Genomic DNA, 25421 nt, shown 5'->3' with positions numbered 1-25421 from the left:
AAACTCACAAGCAAGTAGATTGAGATCTTCACTCTTTTTACTTCAATCCTCTATAATATACTCAATAACTCATTCTTGCAACCTAGGCTTGGAAATTAATAACTTCTTACCAATGCTCCCAACATTTAAAAAGAGACATCAACCAAGGTTTACTATGATGATCTACCTCAACATGTCTCTTAAACTGATTCCTTTCTTGGCAATAAAAATAATTCTTTATCTACCAACTCAAAGTTTTCATCTATTATCCTAGACTATAGGGAAACCAGCACATCTCAAGAGTTTTAAGGAATATGTCAGCTTTGTAATCCCAAACCTAAAAATAGAGGAATAATTTATCTTAAGCTGTCTTATTTTGAGGTGTTCTAGAAAACTACCTTCAGATTTTACTATACATTTGTATTAAATATCATTGCTTATTTCAAAATTTCTGTGAACCTTATTTTACTCTGAAGATCAAAGATACAACCACCTCAGCCATGAGGTGAGCATCCATTGCTCCTGAGTTAAGCTTCCTCCAGTTAATCGCATAAGCTTATCATCCCATCCTTCAGCATTTAAAAAGATAAAATCAGGTCTATCGTTTAGAGAGCTTTGGCACAAGAACATTCAACTAGCCAGCCCAATTTAGCGGCCCAGAGATACCAACATTCAAGAGGCCTAATCAGAACTGTACTTTGCTGCAAAACTCCTCTCATTATACACAATCACAAAAAAGAGTCCTCTCATTAGAAGTTTCTTTTCACCCTTAAATTACAGATGAAGCTATTAGCTCGATTATTCTGATAGACCAGAAGGGTCACCTACGATTTTGATTTGCTTAACCATTTTTTATCACTGTGAAAATCAATACGTAAGTAAATTTATTCATCCATCCCATATGATTGCCCCTTTTGTTTATTGTTATTTATCATCTTTAAAAGACAATTTGGTCGTCCATATGCATTCTTCTTGCCTGCCTGCATGTTTTATTAATGTTAATCTTACCTCACTTAAAATATGGCTGTGCAGCAATATCACACATTAATTATGTTAATATTTGGCATCTATTTAAGAAAATATAATTGCACCAATTAATTAAGCCATGTAAAAGTGATTGATCTCAAAACAAAAGAAATGTGTTGGACAAAATATATATATATATATTGTCTATAAAAGGAAGAAAGCAGTAATGAGCAACATCAAGCAAGAAAAGTTCGCTGTTTATTAATCTTGTCTCAGTGAATTTCAAAATCTGCCCCAATGGGCAAGTGATCACTGGGATGATTTTCATTTGGTAATCCACCTTGTATGTCAGGCGATTCATCAGATGGCAATTTGAGAACTCTGATAGGTTGCACATGATTAGGACTTGAGAACAAAATATAATCAAGTGTCCCAGTGAAACCAGGTGTGTAATTTGTAAACGGGGGCTCTCCTCCTATATATGCATAGAGACTGTGTAGTGCTATAGGACTTCCACTAGATGCTTCTTTTGTATTAGTTTTGTAAGAATAACCATTATCATACTGTGAAATACCTGATATGAGGTACTGGTACACCTGAAATAAAATTATTATCAACAAAATGAGAGCATGTAAATATAAACAAGCTTCAAGTTACTTCAACCACAATGTAAGCACGACTTGCAAATAGGCTAAAATGACCTTATTTGGACAGGCAAAAAGGTCTGCATAATATATAACAATGAAAAAATACTACTATTGTAACAAAAACAAGAAAACTATGGCCAATCAACACAAACAACATGGTATAATCTTTAAGCATAGTGGATAAATCTCAGGCTACAGAAAAATCCAACTATTTTTGTTATTCACTTATTATTAAACATATGTTTGTAATTCCAAGAATTAGATTGAATTATTTAGTGTTGTCAAGCTTAGTAATAACTTTGTGTATTGCTCTAGCAAATCATCTTCTAGAACTGTGTGATGTTCATTCATTTAATCATTTCCAATGTTGCTGCTAATTCATTGGTTTCTGATTTAGCCAATGCAATGTTTATTGTTCTTTCAACGTTCTCCCAATTAAATCCCAAGTAATTAAATTACATTATGCATTTGGTTTGTTGAGTTAATCCCTATCCGCAGTATTGCTCCTATGGCTGTATTAACATATGCAAACTTGTTTGACCCCACAAAGAGCTAGTGATACTAGGCAATATTGCTCCTTAGCCATTTTAATTTTGAATTGGAGTTTTATCTAGTGCTTGCTAACTACCTTTTACACTATGTCTTTCCTATCTATCTATGCTAGAGCCTGCTTAGAATTTAGAGTATGATAACCCTTAGATTTCTTTTTTCAAAATTTCATGTCTGGCATGGCCAAATCCTAGCAATAGGACTCACCAAGTTTGACAAGTCTAACTAGACTCATGGTACCCTAATCATGAGTTTGCTAGCCTCAATTAGCTTCAAACTACCTTCGGAATCATTGACTTTTGTAACTAAAAATTATAATTTAGAGTTATGTTACCAAAAATGAGAAATGTGAAAAATGATTACAAAGGCAACACAATGAGAAACGGTTTTAAAAGTTGTGCATAAGAAACATGATATAAATTATATACATTTTTAAATTACATACATACTTTTATATACAATTAATTATATTAATTCAAGTTACTATGAATATTATATAAATTATATTATATATTAATTATATCAAAATTAATCAATTAAAATAACTTATTAAATTAATTTTTAAAATATTGAGTAATTATATATTCAAATTAAATAGCAATCAACTTAATTTAATAGTGATTATATATAGAAAGAGTGGTGATATTTTATAAAAAAACATAATATAAAAGGGGCTTTTATAAAAGTCAAGATATAATCTGAAATGCTCAAGTCCAAAAACGGAACAGATCTCCTAAAAACAGGGATTTTTTTTTTTTTGAACTGTGCACCGCCTAGAGAACATTTTGGCCTTTTATTTGTGTGTCCTTCCAGACCGTTAGCAGCCAAACAAAGGAACTACGAACAACCTGATGTTCGGGGGTGACATTCTTCCACCAACTTGCATGACCAGTTTGCCTCAGGCTTTGTTCAGTCCTTGGAAAAGTGACTTTCTTCCAAACAATTCCAGCAATGAAAGGCATGTTTTTCCAAGTCCAGAGGTTGTTTCCATACTTTTTTCCCAACTTTCAATGCCATGTCGCATTAATTCTCCACACCCTCCTTAGATGATTTCAAATATAGGTATTCAGAAAATTGTCTTATTAGTAAGACTTCATAATTTTCTATTTGAAATCAAAACGTTCAGGCAGAAAACAGGACAACAATCATGCACAAGGACAGCGATTAAAATGCAGCAGTATATTATAAGCTGTGATTCTATTTGAAGGAGCGATGATTAAGAAACAACATTTTAATAATATTAAACAGAGATTAAGGGATAAGGGATACCTAGCAATTAAAACATCTTAGGCAGCGACTTTATTAACAATTTATAATTAAGATCAAGAAGCCACAATCTAAAGAGATGCGTCCTTATGGAACATGTCATCCATTGCAAAGAGGGGTGACTCTTCACCTGGTCTTAAAAGCTATATGTAAGATCGATCTACAAGGAAGAAGAGGGAGCACAGAAGAAAAAGAAAAGCATTCAATCAATCAATGACTGGCAGTCTCAATTATTGAATTAGGCAGCAGTCTTCATACTGGTCAAAGGAATTGGGTATGCCGTGTAATGCATGTCATTCCGATTAAGTTGAACTATGATTGTTTTCCAATTGTTATGTAATATCCCTTGCTGATTATGGCTTCAAAATGCTAAAGATAGGCTCAAGGGATATTGTCAAACAGTTTGTATACATGAAATGTACTTGCTGATACGAATGTCTGCTTGTTATGCTATGAGTTTAATGCTGCAAATGTTGTCTTTGAATGTTTCTAATGATGCAAGATTGAGCAACAAAGTCTCAGCATGCTATGCCAACCCTTTTCTACCTTTAAATGCATATAAGTAACTGAAAATGTGCATCAACAGCAACTAGGAATGATGACAAACACTTGGCATGCATTCTCATATGACAATCTAGAGCTCAAACAATTGGCATGCAACTTATCCCTCCTTTATTGATTGCAATCATCAAGTACAATGCTGATATGAATGGCCAAGACTCTTGGCTTACAATGAATGTTCAATACAATGCCAAATCTGACATAAATGATTACCTACAGCAGCAACACCAGATAAAAATGCAAATCAACTCCAAAAATCACGAAGAACCTGGTTACAGCAGCGCCTAGGATGAAGAAGATGTAGCAATCAACAACCAAGCCAAAATGAACTCCTCTTAGGCCAAACAATGCTTTTACCCAGCCACCTCTGTTCTTGCCTGGCAATATTTTAGATAGATAAATGCAGCAATTAAACTCCACCTCTTGGCACTTGAAACGATTGGTAGGACTAAAGGATCAAAATGCAACAATGCCCAAAACCAAAGGATACTTCAATGATGAGATATGAACAAAAATATGTTGCTAATGGTGCCCTTGCTGTAGTATATCAGACCACTGTAATTATTTATCAGCAACCTGATAGCTACTCCAAAATGACTGCCAAGCTCTCCCAAGATGAATACTCAAATATCCACAAAAAAACAATGCACGAATGAGACCATACAAGCAAAAATCTGAATATGGTCTGCATGATCAACTTCCATTAAAATCTGATATGAATCCTCAATATGCTCAAGTTGAACTTCTGAATGAAGCCCACCACTAGAGATAATTCGGATGATATTTCACAACCTCAAAATCGCATTACCAATTGAGAGTTTTCGTTCCCAATGGCTGGAAAATGGCAAAAACTCCAAAAAAAACAATGACTGCCAAGCTCTCCCAAGATGAATACTCAAATATCCACAAAAAAACAATGCACGAATGAGACCATACAAGCAAAAATCTGAATATGGTCTGCATGATCAACTTCCATTAAAATCTGATATGAATCCTCAATATGCTCAAGTTGAACTTCTGAATGAAGCCCACCACTAGAGATAATTCGGATGATATTTCACAACCTCAAAATCGCATTACCAATTGAGAGTTTTCGTTCCCAATGGCTGGAAAATGGCAAAAACCCTAGCTGGTCTCATCACCAACCAATCTCAAATCAAATATCAAATTCTTCATGATTAGAAGCTTAGCTTGACCTTCTTTTATACTTGTTCTCCATCTTTTCAAGAAGCTTCTAGAAATAATATTAAAATAATATTATTTCACTTAAGTGACTTTTATGATATAATATAAAGTTACCTTTTAATTTTTATTTATTTGATAACTTTATAAATAATTAACTTAATACTTTTTAAATAAAAATAATCAATTAAGCTATCCTTGAGAAATATCATTAATCGGGACAACTTAATTAATTATTCTACCTCCAAAAAGGGGACATTACATGTTACGAATTAGGATTATTATATAGATATCATAGATTGCTACTATTATGTATATTTGTATTTATCTCCATCATTACTCTTGTCACTAAGGAGTCCATGCATAATAAAATAGATATGATGATTCCTTTAAAACTTCATCCAATCTACCTTTCTATTATGGAGGGGAGATGTGGGCATATAAGGAAAGCAAGTAGCGTGATGGTCCATTCAAGTTAGTAACCTAGAGTGGGGCTAGAAGGCCGAATGATGGGTGTCATTCCATGCTCCTAGGCTTAATGGATAAGCTCAAGGCGGCTTGTGTGATCTCTCGTGGTGCTTCATAATGTGGATGAGTAATTCGGTAAAGCCTCAGGAGAATCCCACATGTGCATTATGATTATTATAATGATGATTAGAAATCTATTTGTAACTTGTTGGGTTATATGTTTATTTATCTTTCAATAACTAACCTGGTTGCAGGCTCTAAATCAAGACGTTAAGTCGGCAAATCACATTTCCAAGCATAATACATATCTCATTTAGGTATTCTAGGGCAAACTAAGTTAAACCCTAATAGGAGACATTACAATTGGTATCACAGCTATGATCCTGCCATCCTACATGGTAAAGATGAATCAATGCCATCCTGCAGGGTAAAGAGGAATAAATGAATGCATTCTAGTGAATATTTATGTGTGCTCCGTGTTTGGTTTAGACCTGATGTATTTCCAGCATGTCTATGATTACTTTTTGCTAACAATTATAAAAAAAGTCATTCAGACATATCGTTGAATGATTGGACACAAAATGATAAAATTGGCATTGTTGACGTGTCTGAAATTGCATCGCTACGATTCAATCCGGCCAACGCAGAATAGAATACTAAGCATCCTATCCTCTCTTGAAATAAGGAAATCCCTAATGTTGTTTTTTGTTTGATCAAAGGGGATTACCTCAATGTTTCTTTTGTCAGGTCTTGACTGCAGGATAACTTAGTGGTTTGATGTGTTTTGCTGGAAAGACAAAGGGGACTTACGGTTAGATGAACAACTTTCGAGTGAGTTCCATGAAATTTAACAGTCTTGTTATCGGTTGATTTCAGTTGGATTGATACTAATTCAGCTAGACTATGGAGTTTCTTCTTGGTAAAAAAAAAGGGAAAAAACAGGATAGGGAAAAGAGACACAGAAAATCTGATTAATTAACTAAGATAACATGTTCAAGAAAACAGACAGACACCTCCAAATAACCAGATTTAACATTATCAGCTATTTAAGCACAATGTTTGTAAGAATCTAGTGCAATCTTCAAGGAAAACTAGATTTTCATGCTATTAAACATAAATTCAGAATTTTAACATTCATTCACTAACTGTTTAATAACCAAACTAAGCATATGAGAGGGTTCAAATTAACCATGCAAAGGGAATGACAATCAGTCAATCCTTAATGGTATGAACAGCGAGGATTCTATCAGATGTTTATCCTAAAAATGTTATTGAAAAATAAAAGACATAACAAAATAATTTAAATGGTGAAGAAGGGGACCATGCACTCACAAAGAAATGAAACAGCCTTAATTTTTCATTAATCCTATGTAAATTTCGCCAAAGCTTCAGCAACAATCTTGAACTTCTTACAAATATAAGGGAAAACCAGTCCCTTTAAATAGATTTCAAAAAATAGATGAATGGCCAAGATTTAAACTAAACAAGTGGCCCAGATTCATCTGTACAAAATAGTACCCATACCCATAAATAGAAGGTAAATATCAACAACCACCCAAAGGGGAGCAATAACTACCTAAAAAGGTAATTAAAAACTATCCATAACAACTCAAAAAGTGCATATGCACAGAGTTTAAAGTTTATAGCTGACTTGGCAGTCAAATATGAACTTTATGGCCAAAAAAGTGCTTTTTCAGATTTTAAAAGAAAAATGCATTTTAAGAAAGCACTTTTTCCTTTCCAGCTGCATATCGCTTTACTAAAAATTCATCTTCGCCATGCAAATACTCTTTCCAAAGGTCCTGACCTGCTGCATGTTCTTCACGAACATACTCTTGAAACTTGATGCACAGCTGGAACGACACCGTGAACTGAGGCATAGGAGGATGACATATTTTATATTGCATGCCCTCCAAATGGTGATCTACGTGCTTTAAACCATCCTGCCAGCTAGACCGATTAGCCTCAAAACACAAAATGTTTGAATGTGGTTTACCAGCAAAATCTAGGTCCTCGATGGAGTAGGCGATCTTATCCGTTCTCAATCTTTCCTCCCAGTCCGGTTGCACTATGTCATCGGATAGATCATTTTTCCAACCCAAAACCATTGATCGGAGGATTGTCTTGCCAAGTTCCTCCATGTTCTTCAAAATTTGATCGCATTCCACCTGCTTTGTCAATGGTTTCTCTTGTCTCGCTCTTCATGGTGATGGTCTAGTACCATTCTTTAAAAATGTTGATGTCATGGGGGTCCAGGATGGTGGAGAATGTAGGAATCTATGCTTGGGTCCAGAAAAGAGCCCTTACGAGAGGAAAAGTTGTAGCAACTACCTCATGAACTTTGAGGCATTCTCGCTTTATCTCGAGCAGTTTGACCAAAATGGTCTCCGGTGGTGGGCCATTTCCTTTACCTCTCCAATGATTAGTTCTCCCCTTTCTTTAGTGCTTCGCATCCATTCCTTGACGGCCTTGGCGGTATCTCGTACTCCTTCAAATTCTGTGGTGGTCCTTTGTGCCAATGTTATAGGGGGAACATGGGAGTCGGGGGCATTATACAATGGTCTCAGTAGTTGATCAATGTACCCCTCGATCTGCTCAGCACGAACTAGATACATGTCTTTTTCACTCGTTATCTCTTCAAGTTGTCTGAGCATGTTTTGCATGGAGTCCTTGAACTCCTCCCTTTCCTGTTCCTTGGTGGCTCGTCTGATTGGGACGGTTGTGATGCTATAATCAGCCAATGTAACTTGATCTGTTGGCTTATCAACAGGCGGGGTGGCGATATGGAGGGTAGGGTTTCTTTGTTCATCCTTGGTTATCCGAGAAAATGCTTTAGGCTTTTTCTTCCCCTTGGACTTTGCTTCGCCTATGCGCGAGAAAATGTCCTCCAAGTCGATAGGTGGCTTGGTGGCTGTCTTTCGCTGAGCTCGAGCAACTAACCAATCTTGAGGTATGGTTTGCCCGGATACTATGGTTAAATTCCCACTCTGCTCTTTAATGTTTTCAGCTGGCTCATTGCATATTTGTAGCTGATCTGTTACAGGGGGAGTGGAGGAAGTGTCAAGTCCTTTGCTTGCAGCTGAATTCTCTCCTACTTCGCTGAACAACTGTCTGGTATCTTCATGTGATGGTTGTTCTTCAATTCTTTCAGGCTCGTGAGTCTCATCTGTCCTTTGCTCTCCTTCAACAGTGGTGTCATCCTTGCTGGCACAGTGCAGTTGCAAATCATGGCGGCTCCCCTGGGTGGGTTCTTGCAATTCAACCCCTTGAGTGGACGGAATTTCTCCTTCCTCAACTTGATTCTCAACTTCGGCAGACTCAATAACCCTCACCTCTGTATTTAGCCTATCCTGTGCAGAAGGATTATCAGCTCCGAATGCATCAACATCGCTCTGGGAAGGCGGAGCAGGTATATAATCAAGTTCAATTACATCATCAGATGAACTGGGGTCTTTTGATGATGAAGTGACCTCCGATCTCCTAATAGGGATCTTCTCCCTTCTTGTTCTTTTAGATGTCCGAGTCCCTCTGTTGGCTTTGGCCTTCTTCCTTTTTTCGGGCTTTTCAACCTCTTCCTTTGGTGCACTCGAGGTTCCCTCATCTTCAAATATCTTCAGATCACTGAGAATCAAGGCTACCCATCATATGGTAGGTGAATTGGACTCCCTCATGCATTAAGCGCTCAATCTGCTGGTGCAACCACTGATCAATGTACCTTCCTGGGGCTGCCATAACCGCCTCAAAATCAATGATTGGATCTTGTGACCAATCGATGCCTAGCAAGAGATGTCTTACTGCCTCAAATTCTCAAACTTGTAAGCAATTTCCAGAATCCGTTAACTGATCCGAGACCCAACGGTATTCATAAAGTCACATTTGTTGCACACTTAGTCTCGAATATTCGCGCCGTCGGACCTTGTAGTCATCAGAACAATTCTTCCAATAATCTTCAATTGACTCCTTTGCTTTGTAGTGCCTACCGTAGGCTCTCTTCGCCAGATTGTCGTGATCAAAACATTTCCTTGGGAAATGTTTTTGTAGGCCATAAGAGGCTAACTCAACAAGGGATTCTTCGGCATGAGCTGGATTCTTTAGATGGACATCGAGGTTACCTAAAATCATAGGGAAGGCGAATCTGAACTGCTTCTTGTCTCTAAGTGAACTGTTCACCGGACATGCCTACCTTGCAACTTCCAGAAGAACTATTTTGTCGATTGGATAGCGCAAAAGTCGGAAAGGAGCGCCTTCAAAGCCAGCTATTCGGATGTAGGAGAATCTTGGGAACTGAATGAACCAGGCGCCATACCTCTGTACCAAAATGGTAGCTTACTCTGAGAGCCTTATGTGTAGTCCCCCTTGTATCAGCCTGACCAGGCGCATTGTGAAGGCATCATTGACACGCTCATATTGACCAATTGCATAGGCAGGGCTGTTCTTTTCCTTTGAGCTATGTCCTGATAATGTAATTGTGGATAGCAATCGTACACTTTCACCTGATTGGGCCCGTTCCCAATTTCACCCTTCATGATTAAACCTGGCAATGGTTGATTTCGGGCAAACATATAGACTAGATAGGATGTCATGGTAAAGTACTTTTTCTCCTCAAGTTCGACCAACTGGGTATGGATGTTGTCACTTATGATCTGGGCCCAGTCGAACTTGGATTTCCCAGCGAAGACCTGCTCTGTAAAGTAGAACATCCACTCTTCAAAGAAGTTAGATTGGGGGAGTCCCATAACCCTGCTGAGCAATGTGACCATATCTCCATGCTTGTTGTGAAAGTCGCTTCTGGGGGTCTTTTTCCCAATTCTGATGCTTGGAGGTCTTCTCTCCTTATACCACTCCTCATTTATTAATGTCCTACATTTGGCAGGGTTCATATCATATGCCACTTGCGCTTCATCTATAGTTGCTACTATGGGTTGTTCGGGAAGGGGATGTCAAATGCATCGCAAATGGCCTCAGGAGTGAAGTCAGCTAGGACCATATTCTCAAGGAGCACCAATCTGGTGTTTGGTTGGTAATGTCAAGCAGCGTCTACTACCAGCTCATAATTTTGCACTGATGGGGGAAATCTTGCTGCCTGGGCGATACCACTTTCCATCATCCGCCTAGGCCTGCCATAGGCGTTAGGGGAGAAAACTCTGTCTCTAAAATCCTGAATATCAATGTGGCCTAGGTCAATATCACCTACATTTTCCCATATGCTTTGAACCTTTGATTCCCTCAGTCCTCCTCTCTGATACTGATATTTCATCTTTTCGACTCTGCGAGGGATGTATGATTTGGATGCTCGAGACGTTTCAGCTGCACCAGGTGTCTTTGAGGACTCTACCACAAATTTAGGCATCTATCCTGCACAGCCGGATGCGGATTATGAGACGAGATAAAGGAAACAAAACGGGTTAGATGAAAGGGATACGTTAGCACACAAGGATTAAATTGAAAATCGAATTTTGAAGAAAGCATGATACTTCAGCGAAAGAGCTTGATTAATTTGGACATGAACATTATTAAGCTCTTTGATTAAAAATTTACTTATTCGGCTGCGGTTTAAGGATTTAGGCGATTTTGACTACTAAACTTGCACTTAGGCATTTTAAGATCAATTTTCAGAATGGATGAGGTTAAATATTCCCTAAGTCCGAAAATGCATTTCTAGTTAACTCCTAGGAATAGACTATGATTTTAACTACATTGCCTGATGCCTTTCAAATGGGAAAAGATGCGGTTTAAAAACTTAATCATTTAATCAATTTTGCATAAATTTTGGATGATTCCAAGGGAGTCGCAGCAAGCTTACCTGGCAAAATACGGTGTCAACACGCACAAATCCGGCCTGCAGGAATGATTTCCTTTGAAATTTGAAAATGCCCCTCTTTTGCCCTATGCTTTTGAAAAGACAAATGCATAGGTTGCAAATTTGGAATGGGAGGGTTCTTGCAATTTCAATTTCAATGGTTAACTCTCTGTCTCTTATTTCGTGCCTAAGTTTGGAGAAGAATGCAGTTTTGAAGACTTAGATTTAGCAATTTTTTACCTTGGTTGGAATTTTCGGTGATTTTGCTTCTACTGCAAGCTCTTACTTTGCGGTTTTAAGGGCGAATCTCAGGAGTAATGCAATGTTTTTCAAACTTTTAACTTCTGCGTTTTAACTATTTTGCTCCCTCTGCAAAGATTATAGGCTTCACGGTTTAGCTTTGGCGTAAAAAAAAAGGGGGTTATGATCCTTCCTTCAACAAACCTCTTCGTGATTTAATACCTTGTCGAGCCTGAGCAATTTGCTCTCCTTCGCCAGCTTCCAAACTTCTGCGCGATTTTCAAATGGCATTAAAAATGGGGGGGGGGGATGGCGTTTTACACTTCACAAGGTTTATAGGTTCCACGATTTTTCCTTCAATGAACTTCGGCATTCATATAGCGATTGCAAGGTTTATAAACAAACTTACAAACTCTGCGATCTTCCCTTAGGCTGCCGAACTTCGGCGATTTGGGAAAGTTTGCAAGTTTCTGCCATTTCAAAGCTTTTCGCGATTCTCCTGTAGGTTGCGAACTTTGGAGTTTTGGAGAGCTTGCAAACTTAAAATATGCGATTTCCTTTCTTGGGTGAAACTTCCACGATTTCTATTTACGCAAACTTCGGCAAATGAGAGGCTTCTGAAAACTATCAAAGAAAAATCACGACTAAAGCTAGTGTGGCGAACTTCAGGAGTTTTAGGACTTTTGAAAACTTTCACAACTTTCTAACAATTCTCCCTTAGTTGCCGAACTTTGGAGATTTGGTGGTTTTTGCAAACTTTAAAAATATTGCGATTTCACCTTATGGCGCGATTTCGGGGTTTTGTCTATTTTTCAACTTTATAAAATCACGACTTCCCCCTTTTAAGTTGAAACTTCGGCGATTTGAGAGCGTTTGCAAACTTAAAATATGCGATTTCTACATTTTGGAGTTTCAAGAGGTTTTGGAAACTTTACCAAAAATCACGATTTCCTTATAGCTCAAACTTCGGCGATTTTGACTTAGACGCAAATTTTAAACACTTCGCACTTTACCCTTCTAATGCAAATTTCGGAATTTTGGGCACTTTTTTTCTTCCTTATGGCGAATTTCGAGATTTTGGAGCATTTTGCAAACTTTTTAAAACTCTTGTAATTTTCCCTTTTTAGTGCGAATTTCGAGATTTTGGAGCATTTTGCAAACTTTTGACACTTTAACAATTTTTTCTCCCTTCTATATCCTTTTGGCGAAAATCGACACTTTGGGTCCTTTTACGAACTTTAGACGTTTCATCATTTTTGGGGGATTTTGCAAGCTTCTGCCATTTCTTACCTAACTTAGGCGATTTTACAATTTTAAGCGATCTCTTGGAATTTTAACGCCCAAACGTTAAACTTACCTTGTGGATTCCCCGGCTTCCGCTCATGACATCATCATCTCCTGGACTGATTACGGGCACGCTCAAAAAGGACGCGAGACACCCTGCGCAGAACTCAACAGGACGAAGGCGAAAAGACCAAAAAAGAGGGGGACCCTGTCACCAACAAGGAGCGTGTGCAACGCACAACAGACGTACAACTAAACAAGTCAACTCTCTCTTTTGAAGAATGAATGAAGACTATACCATAAATCTGTCACATGTTCTGACTACTATGGTCTACTAAGTTTGATACCGATCCATCATACACTCTTTCATGCTTGACATCAAACTGCCATACGTCAGACTCACGCCCCTGGTACTAGGAACCACCGTAATTGACTGTCATCTCGTCAAGAATATATCAAATTGGCCAGATATACTCCTTATATCTCCAAGGGACAATCTCACTGCATCAAAGCCTATGGCTAACCTAATGGCATCCATAAGCATGACATTCATACACCATACCATGTATAAAACATTGGTCCTCAGTGTTTTAAATTGTATAAACTTCTTACATACAAGACATTGATTGAACCTACATCCTTTGATTAGTATAGAGCTCATTGTAACAACCTCCATAAACCCGATTCTCAAAACCAAGTGAATGTGTAAACAAAATGTAGTTTGCAAAATAATATAACTGCATGAAGAACCTAGGGATTCGCAACTCAGTAAGTGTACAAGCAACTCGCATAGTCCTTACTACAAGTAAGGCAAAGTTGTGGAGCAGAGAAAAAATCAATTCCCCGGGTAATGATCATTTGTCCTTCCCTTCAAGGAAGGAGAGTAAACTTATTGATATCTCCCACTTGAGATAAAGACCAAAACATATTCTAGTCAGAACTGCAACTAAGATAATATCAGAACTGCACAGCAGAAGCTAATTATACCATAAACTCTAAGGATTGATCAAGATCCGCCTAGTAACAAAAATCAATGAAAACCAAGTTTGATTGAGGACAAGCAAATTTCGGAAAGGGTGGACTGTAATGCCCCCATCATTCTCCACACCATCCTTAGATGATTTCAAATATAGGTATTCAGAAAATCGTCTTACTAGTAAGACTTAATGATTTTCTATTTGAAACCAAAACGTTCAGGCAGTAAACAGGGCAACAATCATGCACAAGGACAGTGATTAAAATGCAGCAGTATATTATAAGCTGTGATTCTATTAGGAGCAATGATTAAGAAACAACATTTAAATAATATTAAACAGCAATTAAGGGATACCTAGCAATAAAAACATCTTAACCAGCAACTTTATTAACAACTTATAACTAAGATCAAGAAGCCAAGATCAGAAGAGACACATCCTTATGAAACATGTCATCCATTGCAAATACGGGTGACTCTTCGCCTGGTCTTAGAAGCTACATATAAGATCAATCTGCAAGGAAGAAGAGGGAGATCAGAAGAAAAAGAAAAGCATTTGATCAATCAATGACTGGCAGTCTCAATTATTAAATTAAGAAGAGGGAAATCAGACGAAAAAGAAAAGCATTTGATCAATCAATGACTGGCAGTCTCAATTATTATATTAAGCAGCAGTCTTCATACTGGTCAAAGGAATCAGTTATGCTATGTAATGCATGTCATTCTGATTAAGTTGAAATTATAACCGTCTTCCAATTGATACGAATTAGGAATATTATATAGATATCACAGGTTGCTACTATTATGTATATTTATCTTTATCTCCATCATTACTCTGTCACTAAGGAGTACATGCATAATAGAATAGATATGATGTTTCCTTTAAAACTTTATCCAATCTACCGCTCCGTTATGGAGGGGAGATGTGGGTATATGAGGAAAGAAAGTGGCTTGATGGTCCATTCAAGTTGAGTAACCCCGAGTGGGGCCGGGAAGCCGAATGACGAGTGTCATTCCATGCTCCTGGGCTTGATGGATAAGCTCAAGGCACCTTGTATGATCTCGCGTGGTGCTTCCTAATGTCGATGAGTCATTCGGTAAAGCCTTAGGGGAGTCCCACATGTGCATCATGATCATTATCATGATGATTAGAATTATATTTGTAACTTGTTGATTATATGTTTATTTATCTTTCAATAACTAACCTAATTGCAGGCTCTAAATCAAGACTTTAAGTCAGCAAATGACATTTCCAAGCATAATCCATACCTCATTTAGGTATTCTAGGGAAAATTGAGTTAAATCCTAATAGGGGATATTACATTCGAGCCAATATCCAAAGGAAGGCCTTGGGACAGGTCCATTTCTAATAAAATCCTACCTGTAGCAGTTAGGGTATGCCTTTGAATTTGAAGAGATACTTTGCAAAGTTGATGGAAGCCAAAATTGGAGGGGGACACTTAACATTTTTATTCAGATGAGATCTTAAAATTTTCTGTAAATGGGTTGAAACCTAGATACCAAGGTTTTATGAATAAAGATGCCATATTCCAAGACCAGAGGCCTTCCTCTAAAATCCTTTTTCTATCTTGCAAAGAGATACGGCCACAAATAACTCTTGCTAATTCAAATAGATCACAACTGAAGCTTCCAATAAAACAACCGCCAGCTCTGCAAAATACATTTGCTCAAATTTGAAAGGTTGGGCCAAAGGGAGTTATATGTCTATAGGCACCATGTCCATGTAATGTTCCATCTCTTCAATCACCTCTTCATCCAACTCCAGGATGAACATATTTAAAGTTATTTTGACTCTCCTAAACACCTCCTTCTTCAACGTTTACCTTTTTCAACATCCAGCACCTTATTAGCTCCTAAAATAGTGTTACTCTCCCACAACTGCCACATACAAACAGAAATTCCCTCTCTTTTGAACATTCCCTTTCTATATTGCCTTCAATACTTTATTAGAGTTAATCCCATCTTGGTTTTTTGGTATTATAGGAGCTACTTTAGCTGCAACTATAACTGCTTCCTTTGTTTGCAAAATCTCCTCCAGACTCCAGCCTCTGCTGACAGGTTGGCCCACCAAGAACGATGACTAATTTTTAGTCAACTCAACCCAATCAGCATGCTAATGAATCAAATAAGCCAATGTGAAAATCAAGAAAATTATTTTTTCTTTTTAACTATTGAAGACACCCTATATAATTATAATGATGCCATTAATGAAGGAGAATGGTGTTAGTGCTGTCATTGGATCCATCAGGTGCTCTATTGGAGTTTGTTCTATACGCTTTCCTTGGTGTTGTTTAAGACAGCTTGATGATGAGTAGGTCTGAGGTCTGACCAAGTCTATAATAATTTCTACCTTCTAAACAGGTTGATTTGGAACCAAAGGAAGTATGCAATGAGTTGCATGTGCTGTCAGAAACATTAACAGGTGGTGAGATTAGATTTAATCACAGGCATGCGTATGAGATTGCCATCCCACCTTTCCTTGTCCTAAAATTTAACAGGATGTTTTATGCACACCTATTCTTCTGTTGAATGTTGTGAATCAGTATACTTCCAAATTCAATCCAGTGCCTTCATTATTAAAGAAATTTTAAAATCCACTTTCAAAAGAATAGAAAAACATTTTGCATCAGAGAGCCTAAAGTATACAACAGAGTTGCTGCATCAATGAAGCATATTCGTTGTCTGGACAGACAAAGCTAGGTTTATCTAACCGGTTTACATAATGTCAGCATTTATTGTACCACATGTAAGTTGTGAACTTCAACAACAAACTAAAGATCAGTGGAATGTTACCTCATCTCCTGGAGTAGAATTGAAGTCCCCTGTAACAAATACCAGAGGCCTACAGTCAAATTTTGTTGAGATTGTGTCTTTGAAGTTTGCAAGCTGCAAGAGAAGATACTTTACTTGGGCAAGTTTTACATCCACCCATTCCGGATCCCTGTAAAAATGACAATATAGTAATAAAGTTGTTATAAAGATAGCTGGTTTTACTCAAACATGTTAAACACTATATGCATAATTTAACACCTGCAGTTAAATTAAGTTATAGTCAATTCAATAAACATGAGGGTTGTTCCTAAACTTCATCAAGCATAGATATTAAAACACCTACCAGTAAATATGTGTGTTTGCAACTACAATCACATGGTGAGGAGGCTCGAGAAGTTTGAATGCTGTTAATAATCCAACACAATCCCGCTTCAATCTCACCTTAGGATCATCTGGATCTCCTCTATCATCAAGCAAATTCGTTTGTTGAGATCCTGGAAATGAACATCCTTCAATTTCATGGCATGTTTGTAACCCAAACAAATGTCACGAAAAATGCTAGCAGAATGAATTGGTGCAAACACCAATTTTAAGAAAAGAAGAAAAAGAAACTGTCTGGCTAGATACAAAACCTACTTCATCTGACTGTAAATTCAACATGAAATGTCTAATTTAATAAAAAATGAGAACATCGAATCATGACAGAGATCAGATTCAGGAAAGCTCCTTGGACTGAAACATTAGTTTTGGATCAAGAAAATGAACTGTACTTCTGTCCATGCAAAACATGCCTGATGTTTTAGTTGGTGAAGAATCTCTGCAGTTTTCAGGATTTGATGTTTCCTTCTCCTCCACCTCATATGACTCTGCTGGAACTTCATCAACAGGAACAAGGTCATTGTATTGAATGACTTCTTCTAACAGTAGCTCTGCTCTGTCGAAAGCTCAACACCATATGCAAAGGATGAAAAAAACGGTTAATTAAATACACCTGCTACTACAAACATTTACCATATCCACCTTAGCAAGAGATTCTAAAGATTGTTATATAAGGTCACCTTTTCAACCAAACATCAACATCTAATTTAGCTAAAAGCACATAATTCAAATGCCTGATTAACAACTGTGCTTCCTTAGAATAGCTGCACTCAAGTATTATATCATCAGGTAAAGATCCACCAACCGTTCACGCTTGTAAAAAATGCCACAGCCATCACGCTTGCGTCCACTTCGTTGGATATACACAGATGAATACCCATGCTTATCCATATTTCCTTTGTAAAATGTTTCAAACTCATCCAATTCCTGAAAGGCATCCATTTCAATAAATGCAAAACTACTAAATGTTACTGTACTTATAAGGCCTGAAGCAATGTAATCCTGATCTGAGGTTACATAAAAGTATAGAAAATTTGTTACTAACAACAGCACTCCTGGGTGCAAAGAATAAATCGATGGGTTATGCACCATAATTATCATATTTTAAAGTAATATCATATTATGAAGATTAAACAATATATATTCTTGGTACTTTGTCTTATACTGTTTTTGATTTACCATATTATAAAGAAATATATATAAATTTCTTATTTTTTTGTTTTATTTTCTCTTCTTTATTTCTCATTAATGACAACTAGATTATAGTTTTGATCTTTTGACACATTTAGTGTTTTGAATTTTAATGTATGTTTTGATGTAGGGAATCTTTAATCACCATTTTTAATATTGAACTTTAGCATATAGTCTTCTTATTGTCTAGTGAGGGATAATCAATAAAGATATGTCAGTTAATGTTGAGGTTATATTCTAAGTAATTTGATAAGAAAAATTACCTATCCTTGTCTAATTTTTAATTACTACAACTCATATCAATCTATAACACCAAATTGTTTACTTTAGTTAGCATTAGGATTACAAGGAATGCCTCTTCCTACATTTGTTCGACAGTAAAAATTATTTTTTGTATGTAGATATATCTATATAGGAAATATTTACTTAAAACTCACAAAACTCATGAGGATGACTTTTAAGTTATTCACAGTATAACTCAGCAATAGCTTATGAAAAGTAAAGGTAAACTTGATCAAGTTGCAATAAATGTCCACCAAAAAACTTCATTTGTTTATCATTTTTCGAATGTGTTATAGCATCGTGCTGTTTTTCAATTCAAGCATGTGCTGCCCCCTCATCCTCACTGAGGGCTTTAACCCCAAAAACCCACAAGAGGCACTTCCCCTCAATGCTGCTGGGGGCTGCTACCCTAAACCCAGCCCTAGTTTTAAAAATCTAAAATCTAAAATTGTTTTGGGCCCATGTTTTCAACAGATGAAATTTCTAAAATATTAATAGGGGCATGTAATTTATAGATTATAATCATTGACAATGATGTGAATTGAACTTGTTTGTTAATCTATAAATGAAGGAAAAACTACTAGTGAGCTTTGTAGATTCAATTTTATTCCTTTTTTTATGATTATTTTACAAATTCATGTGTTTTATAATGTTCAGAAAATTTGATGAAGTATACTGTATTACCGAATCTAAGTTTTTTGAATTTTTTTGGGTTAGCCAGGTTCTTGCAAAGTCAAAAAATTTCACCATGGATTCGTATGTATATACTATATATAGACATATATGTGCATATGTATATACTATATAATAATATATACACACGCATATGTATGTATGTATGTATGTATGTATGTATGACAAAAAAATTAATAAAAAGCAACACTTTCTTTGTGTGAGCCAAGTAGGCTGAAAGTAGTAGATATAATTTACCGAAACACTTTTTTGTAATAACCTATACTGAATGTGCATAAAAGAAGCCTAGAAATACTACAGCAATAAATATTTTTGTAGCTCTGTATTTTTTTAAAAGAACACATAATCAAATTGAGATTCATCTGTTTACCCTCTCGGGTGAATAACTTAAAGCACACAGATAAAACACGTAATGCAGAATAATAACGCCATAGATATCAGATGCAATATATCATATGTTATTCCATTCATAATCGTCTATTGCAATTTACATTCTGAAGTATATAAAGATACCGAGGGGGTGCGAGTGCCAACCGTCGCACCGCAACTACCATCGCTCGGCTGCCAACTAACAAACCCAATTACAACTTAATTAACTAGTCGTATTCCCGTATACAATAATGCGGCTAACATCATCAGCCCCCAAAAGAAAAGTCGTCTCCAGGCGACTTACAACAAAAATGGAGATCATGCAACCTAGACTATATTCAGATCAAAAAAACTAGGGAGGGGGCTGCGGAAGCATCCCTTAAATAGAAGGCTAAGATGCCGGTGTCTAGGCTGCCAAACAGGTGCGGAGCTCATACACATGCTAAGTGCGTACAGTCACATCTCGCTCTACCACCAATACTTTCTCCAAAGCTGTCTTCACCATGTATGCGGCTTCCAGCAACTCCTTCTCTTTTGTATCCACTGCCTCCGTCGCGCAGACCAACCGAGTCTGCAACAGACTCCTCTCGGCACTGACGGCATCCAACTCCTGCTACACGTGGCTCCTCACACTCTACTCAGCCGCCAGACGAGTCTCTACCTCGGCCTTTGCTGCTTGGGTCTCAACCATCTCTACGCGGGCCACCTCCAACTGTGCCAACACCTGCACTCTCTCAACTGCCCATGAGGCCTGCTGACTGGCCACCTCCTTCTCCAACGCTACTCGTGCAACCTCCCTGACTGCAGACTCCTGCTGTGTACACCTTAATGTATAATAGACATCCCGGTAGACCTGCTCGATCTCGCGGACAACTGCCATCACCCGACTCTCCACAACGGGCTGACACAACCTCCAAGCCTGGAGCATCTCCTCTGTCTCCGTAGTCGGCCACCCCTAAGACTCAAAGCAGGTAGCAAAGGCTGTCGGGCAACCCACCTGCATAAACTGTAAGACCTGCTCTAGCTCTACCACCACCTGCTGCAATGCTTGCGTCTGGGCAACGGCCACCACCCGCCTACCCCTTGTCACGATATCAACCATGTCAGCTAGATAGGTCTCAATATCCTCCTCCGTCTGCGTTGAAGGCTGTGAAGTCTCTGGTGGGACGAACGCAACGGCATCCTGCTGTGAAGGTACCTCCTCTGCCACCGAAGGTGTACCATCTCCCGGCGCCTGCCCAGCAGAGGCGACCTCCCCTGCCTTGTTCCCAACTGAGTCCATGTGCCTCTCCTGATGAGTCATCCAAGTCTACTACCTCTGCTCTAGTCTCTCGACACAATGAGAATACAACAGCTCCCTCTGGTTGTGCCAGTGTCATCTAAAACCGTTGTGTGAGCCAGCTCTGCATAGCCACGAGGTCGACGCACATCTCTACGACCGGGGGATGGTTCGCTGTCGTCGGCTCCTCCAACAAGGAAGCGGAAACAGTCACCACTGTGTCACTACCCACGACGTCCAACCGCACCTAAGGCTTGGTATCCACCACCTCCGTCAGCCCCTGCTCCTCAGCGACCACTACCCGATGCGGTGACTCCTCCATCCCTGACTCTGCCATGTCCTCGGTAGGTGCCGTCGTGGTTGGGCCTGGTGATGCTCCCTGGTGCTCGTGCTGGAGGAGACCAAGTGTAACAGGCGTAAGGCTCTGCCCGAAGCCCGGAATACAAGGGCCGCCCACTCCGGATGATGGCACAGGCATGCCCATCGATAGCAGGGGTGGGGCAAACAGGACTCGTACCAGCTCCTCCGTCGCCCGGCTGCTATCGTCCTCCTCTTCCATTTCTGATTCCTCTGTGCTACTGGAATCCCTCCCGCTATCAAGCTCCCCTGAAGCCAAGGCCATATATACAGCCCTTTTTTGCTTCGCGAAAGAGTGCCCAATGTCGAAGTGCCTCCAATACATTATTGGAGGCTCACCTGCTGTCAACGGTCCCTATGGTCGTATCTCCAACTCTTCCTCGAACGCTGCTTCCCGCGTGGCCTCCAGGAACAACCCTATAGCATAGTGAGGCATATAGAATGTGCGATGCTGCAGTGTCAAAAACTCATACATGCGCTCTGCGAGTAACGCTGCCCAATCATACACGATGCCATTCATCAACCCGTTTATCAGCATAATTTGAGGGAGGGCGATGTCCGACGCCCTACCCGACCCTATTAATCTACTCTTGATGACATCCATAATGCATCTCCAATGGCCCTCCGCAACCAAAGTCTTATGGATTCCTCAACCCTTCGTGGCACTAGCCACACTGTCCAACTCTACTGTCGTCAAGTTCCTGGAGATTAATTTAATCCACCGCTCCTCTTCCCGTTTCATCTTTTTAGCCTTCAGTTCTATTTTTTTGCTCTATCTGTCTGGGATGCCGAATACCCTCGTGAAGTCCCCTGCTTTGAAAGATACGATAATATCCCTCCCAAGGTATTTGAAAGTGTTGGTGCATGTGTGCCTGTCGAAGGTGTCTACCATGAACCGTAGGGCACCCTCATACTCGCGGATAGAAAACACGGGCATCCGAATAGCCCACTCCACTTCTGCCTTTTGGAGGTTTCGCTTCACCAGATCATCCTCGGGAGTGTCCTTCCACCATTTCTAGCATTCCGACCCATTCAAGCCTTCAAAGGTGATGTTCTAGGGTGTCACTGTGTTTTTCGCACTTATGGCAGCCTGTGGTGCCTTCTGTTTTTGCTTTTGTCGAGCGCTGGCATCCATGGTGCCACCTGCAACACATACTCCTAACGCTAAAATCCTCATATTGCTATCCCTCTGGCTGCTACTGGAGGAAGCCTGCAGCAGTTTTTTCCAACTTCGTTTCCCTGCTGAATCCATTAATTTCTGGTATAACTTGGTATAACTGATTTCCAGCTAAAAATCCTACGGTCGTTGGACACCTTCGTAACAGCCTTCTTTGTTGTGTATGGCTGTTGTTGTGCGGGCTGCTGGGGGTTTCCTTCACCTTCTTTTTGTTCCTTTTCCTTCTCCCTTGTGAGTGGGTTGCGTGGTTTTCTTTATGCCGTGCGGCATGTTTCTTTTTCCTTGCTGTGTGGCATGCTTTTTTCTTGCTGTGCGGCGTGCTTCTTTTTTCTTGCTATGCGTTGCGCAAGGGTTTTATGTTTCCTTGTTTGCCTTGCGCGGGGGTTTATGTTGGGTGTGCGGTGTGTGGGTGACCACCGCACGGTGGCATCCACCTTCGGTGGCCCCACCGCACAGTGGTTCCAGCTTCGGTGGTCCCACCGTTGGTGGTTCCACCGTATGGTGGACCCTTTTTTTTTTTTTTTTTTTTTCCTATCTTACACTAGACTGACAAACATCCAGACTAGGGGGGCCAAGTTCCCTCCGTTCGTGATAAATCTTTAATTTCAATCCATTGACGGCATCTAGCACCTCCTTCCCATCTAGCGTCCACAACTTAATTGCCTCGTTTGTATTGAGCTCGCGTATCCGGAAGGGCCCTAGCCATCGCACTTTGAATTTCCCAGGTTTAATTTCGTTCTTCCCGTTGAATTTCAACGCTAGCTATCTGGGAGTAAACTTCATTCGCCGCAGGTGCTTCTCATGCCACACTTTCGTCTTTGCTGGGCTGCCTCTGTGGCCCATTGTGCCAACATTCTTTTTTCGTCCAACTTACCTAAGGCATACAGTCTCTCCCTCAAACTCTCCATATCCCCAAGTCTGTTCTCTACTGCAATGCGAAGGCTTGGCACCATGAATTCCACTGGCACCACCGCCTCCTGCCCGTACATGAGTTGGAACGAGGTCTGACCTATGGTCACTTTGTAAGTCGTTCTGTAGGCCCATAGTACAGAGGGTAACCTCTCCTCCCAATCTTCCTTTTCTACCCCGCAGGACTTGTAAATTACCGATACCAATATTTTGTTTGGGGCCTCCGCCTGGCCATTGGCACATGGGTAGTACAGGCTCAATAATGAGTGAAAAATCTTGAACTCTGATGTCAACAGCCGTATGACATGGTTCACGAAGTGGCCCCCCCGGTCACTGGTCAACTGAATAGGTATACCATATCACATAATGATTTGTTCGTAAATAAATTTCGTTGTGCTTACTGCCGAATTATCCGGGAGAGCCCTTGCCTCCACCCACTTGGTCAAGTATTCTGTCGCAACTACAATGTACCGGCACCGTCGTGTGCAGCTGGCCTTAAGAGGACCCACAAAGTCGAGTCCCCATCATTCAAAGAGTTCTTGTGCATGCGACGGGTTGAGGGGCATGAAGTCCCGCTTTAGAGGTTTGCCCACCCGTTGGCAAGTGTCGCACCCCACGACCCACTCCCTGGCGTCGTGATGTACTGTTGGCCACCATAGTCCTGCAAGAAGCACCTTGCGGGCTGTAGTGTCTAGGCCCATATGTCCACGTGTGGGTCCTTCGTGTGCCTCCCTTAATACGCTCGAGACTTCTTCCTCCATGACACAACACCTTAATACCTAGTCCGGCCCCATTTTGTAGAGTAACCCGTTGATGAGCGAAAAAGTCCTTCTCCTTAATACGAGCTTTCTCTGTTCCCCTGGAGGCATACCCTCTGGAAATCGGGACATCGATAGGTACTCTCCAATCTTCTTGTACCACGAAGGGAGTACGGCTATTTGGAACAAGTGTGCATCCAGAAAATCATCATTTACTCCCTCTGGAGGTTCCCCCGACTTAATCCGAGACAGCTGGTCAGCTATGACATGGCTTCGCCCTGGTCTTACCACAATTAAAAATGTGAACTCCTGCAGTAGCAATAGCCAACGGCTTATCCTCCCCTGGATAATAGGCTTGTTTACCAAGTACATGAGTGCCTAGTGGTCAACGTAAAATGTGAATGGTGTGGCCAGAAGGTAATGACGGAATTTCTATACGGCATAGACCATACCAAGGGCTTCACGTTCTATGGTACTGTAGTTCTTTTCCACCTTCGAGAGCAACCTGCTGGCAAAGTAAATAGGGTGGTCTAACCCGTGTCCTCCTACTTGGGCTAATGTAGCCCCGATGGCATAGTTTGAGGCATCCACGTGAACATGAAATTCCTTATCCCAATTCGGGTATGCCAGTATGGGTGCTCCCATCAACCTTGTCTTCAGCTCTTCAAAGGCCTTGCTCTGTGGCTCTACCCAAATGTACGGTTCCCCTTTCCTTGTCAACTTATCCAACGGGTGGGACACCTCGGTGAAGTTCTTGATGAACCTCCTGTAGTACCCCACATGACCAAGGAAGGACTTTATCCCCATGACGTCCATAGGAGGTTCCATTTCTACTATTACCCGAATCTTGTCCGGGTCCGTTTTCAATCCTTCTTTACACACAATGTGTCCCAGCAATCTTCCCTGTGGTACCATGAATCTATATTTCTTCGGGTTGAGGGCCAACCGTGCCCTCCGACATCTCTCTAGGCACTCCCCAAGAGTTTTTAAGTGGATGTCCTGTCCGCTGTAAATAGACCAATCATCCAGGAAGGCTTTGAAGTTCCCCACCGACATCTTGTCGAAGATGTGCAAGATGATGCGCTGAAAGGTGGCAGGTGCATTGCATAGACCGAAGGTCATTCGGTTGTATGCGTACACACCGTCCTCCACCACGAAGGTTGTTTTCAACTTATCTTCCTCCGCGATGGATATCTGATTGTACCCAAAGAACCCATCCATGAAGGAATAGATTTCATGTCCAGATACTTCCTCCAAGATGCTGTCGGTGAAGGGTATGGGAAACAGGTCTTTAATAGTGACAGCGTTCAGGCACCAGAA

The 25421-nt window shown here is 39.9% G+C and overlaps 1 protein-coding gene across 2 annotated transcripts in view; it reads right to left on the bottom strand.

Annotated features, from left to right (window-relative positions):
• Positions 1–1120: 1120 nt before the first annotated feature.
• Positions 1121–25421, bottom strand: part of LOC131061536 (carbon catabolite repressor protein 4 homolog 4) — a 145802-nt gene continuing 121501 nt past the window's right edge. For both annotated transcript variants that reach the window (XM_057995282.2, XM_057995278.2), the window contains exons 6-10: positions 17892–18013; positions 17500–17642; positions 17052–17202; positions 16730–16877; positions 1121–1541 (exon numbers count right to left, since the gene is read on the bottom strand). In XM_057995282.2, coding sequence (XP_057851265.2) covers positions 1218–1541; positions 16730–16877; positions 17052–17202; positions 17500–17642; positions 17892–18013 — 888 coding nt within the window. In that variant the 3' untranslated portion in view covers positions 1121–1217. The remainder of the gene's footprint in view (positions 1542–16729; positions 16878–17051; positions 17203–17499; positions 17643–17891; positions 18014–25421) is intronic.

This window comes from Cryptomeria japonica, chromosome 2, assembly GCF_030272615.1.
Source record: "Cryptomeria japonica chromosome 2, Sugi_1.0, whole genome shotgun sequence".
Classification (NCBI taxonomy): Eukaryota; Viridiplantae; Streptophyta; class Pinopsida; order Cupressales; family Cupressaceae; genus Cryptomeria; species Cryptomeria japonica.
This window is presented reverse-complemented; position numbering and strand designations above follow the sequence as displayed.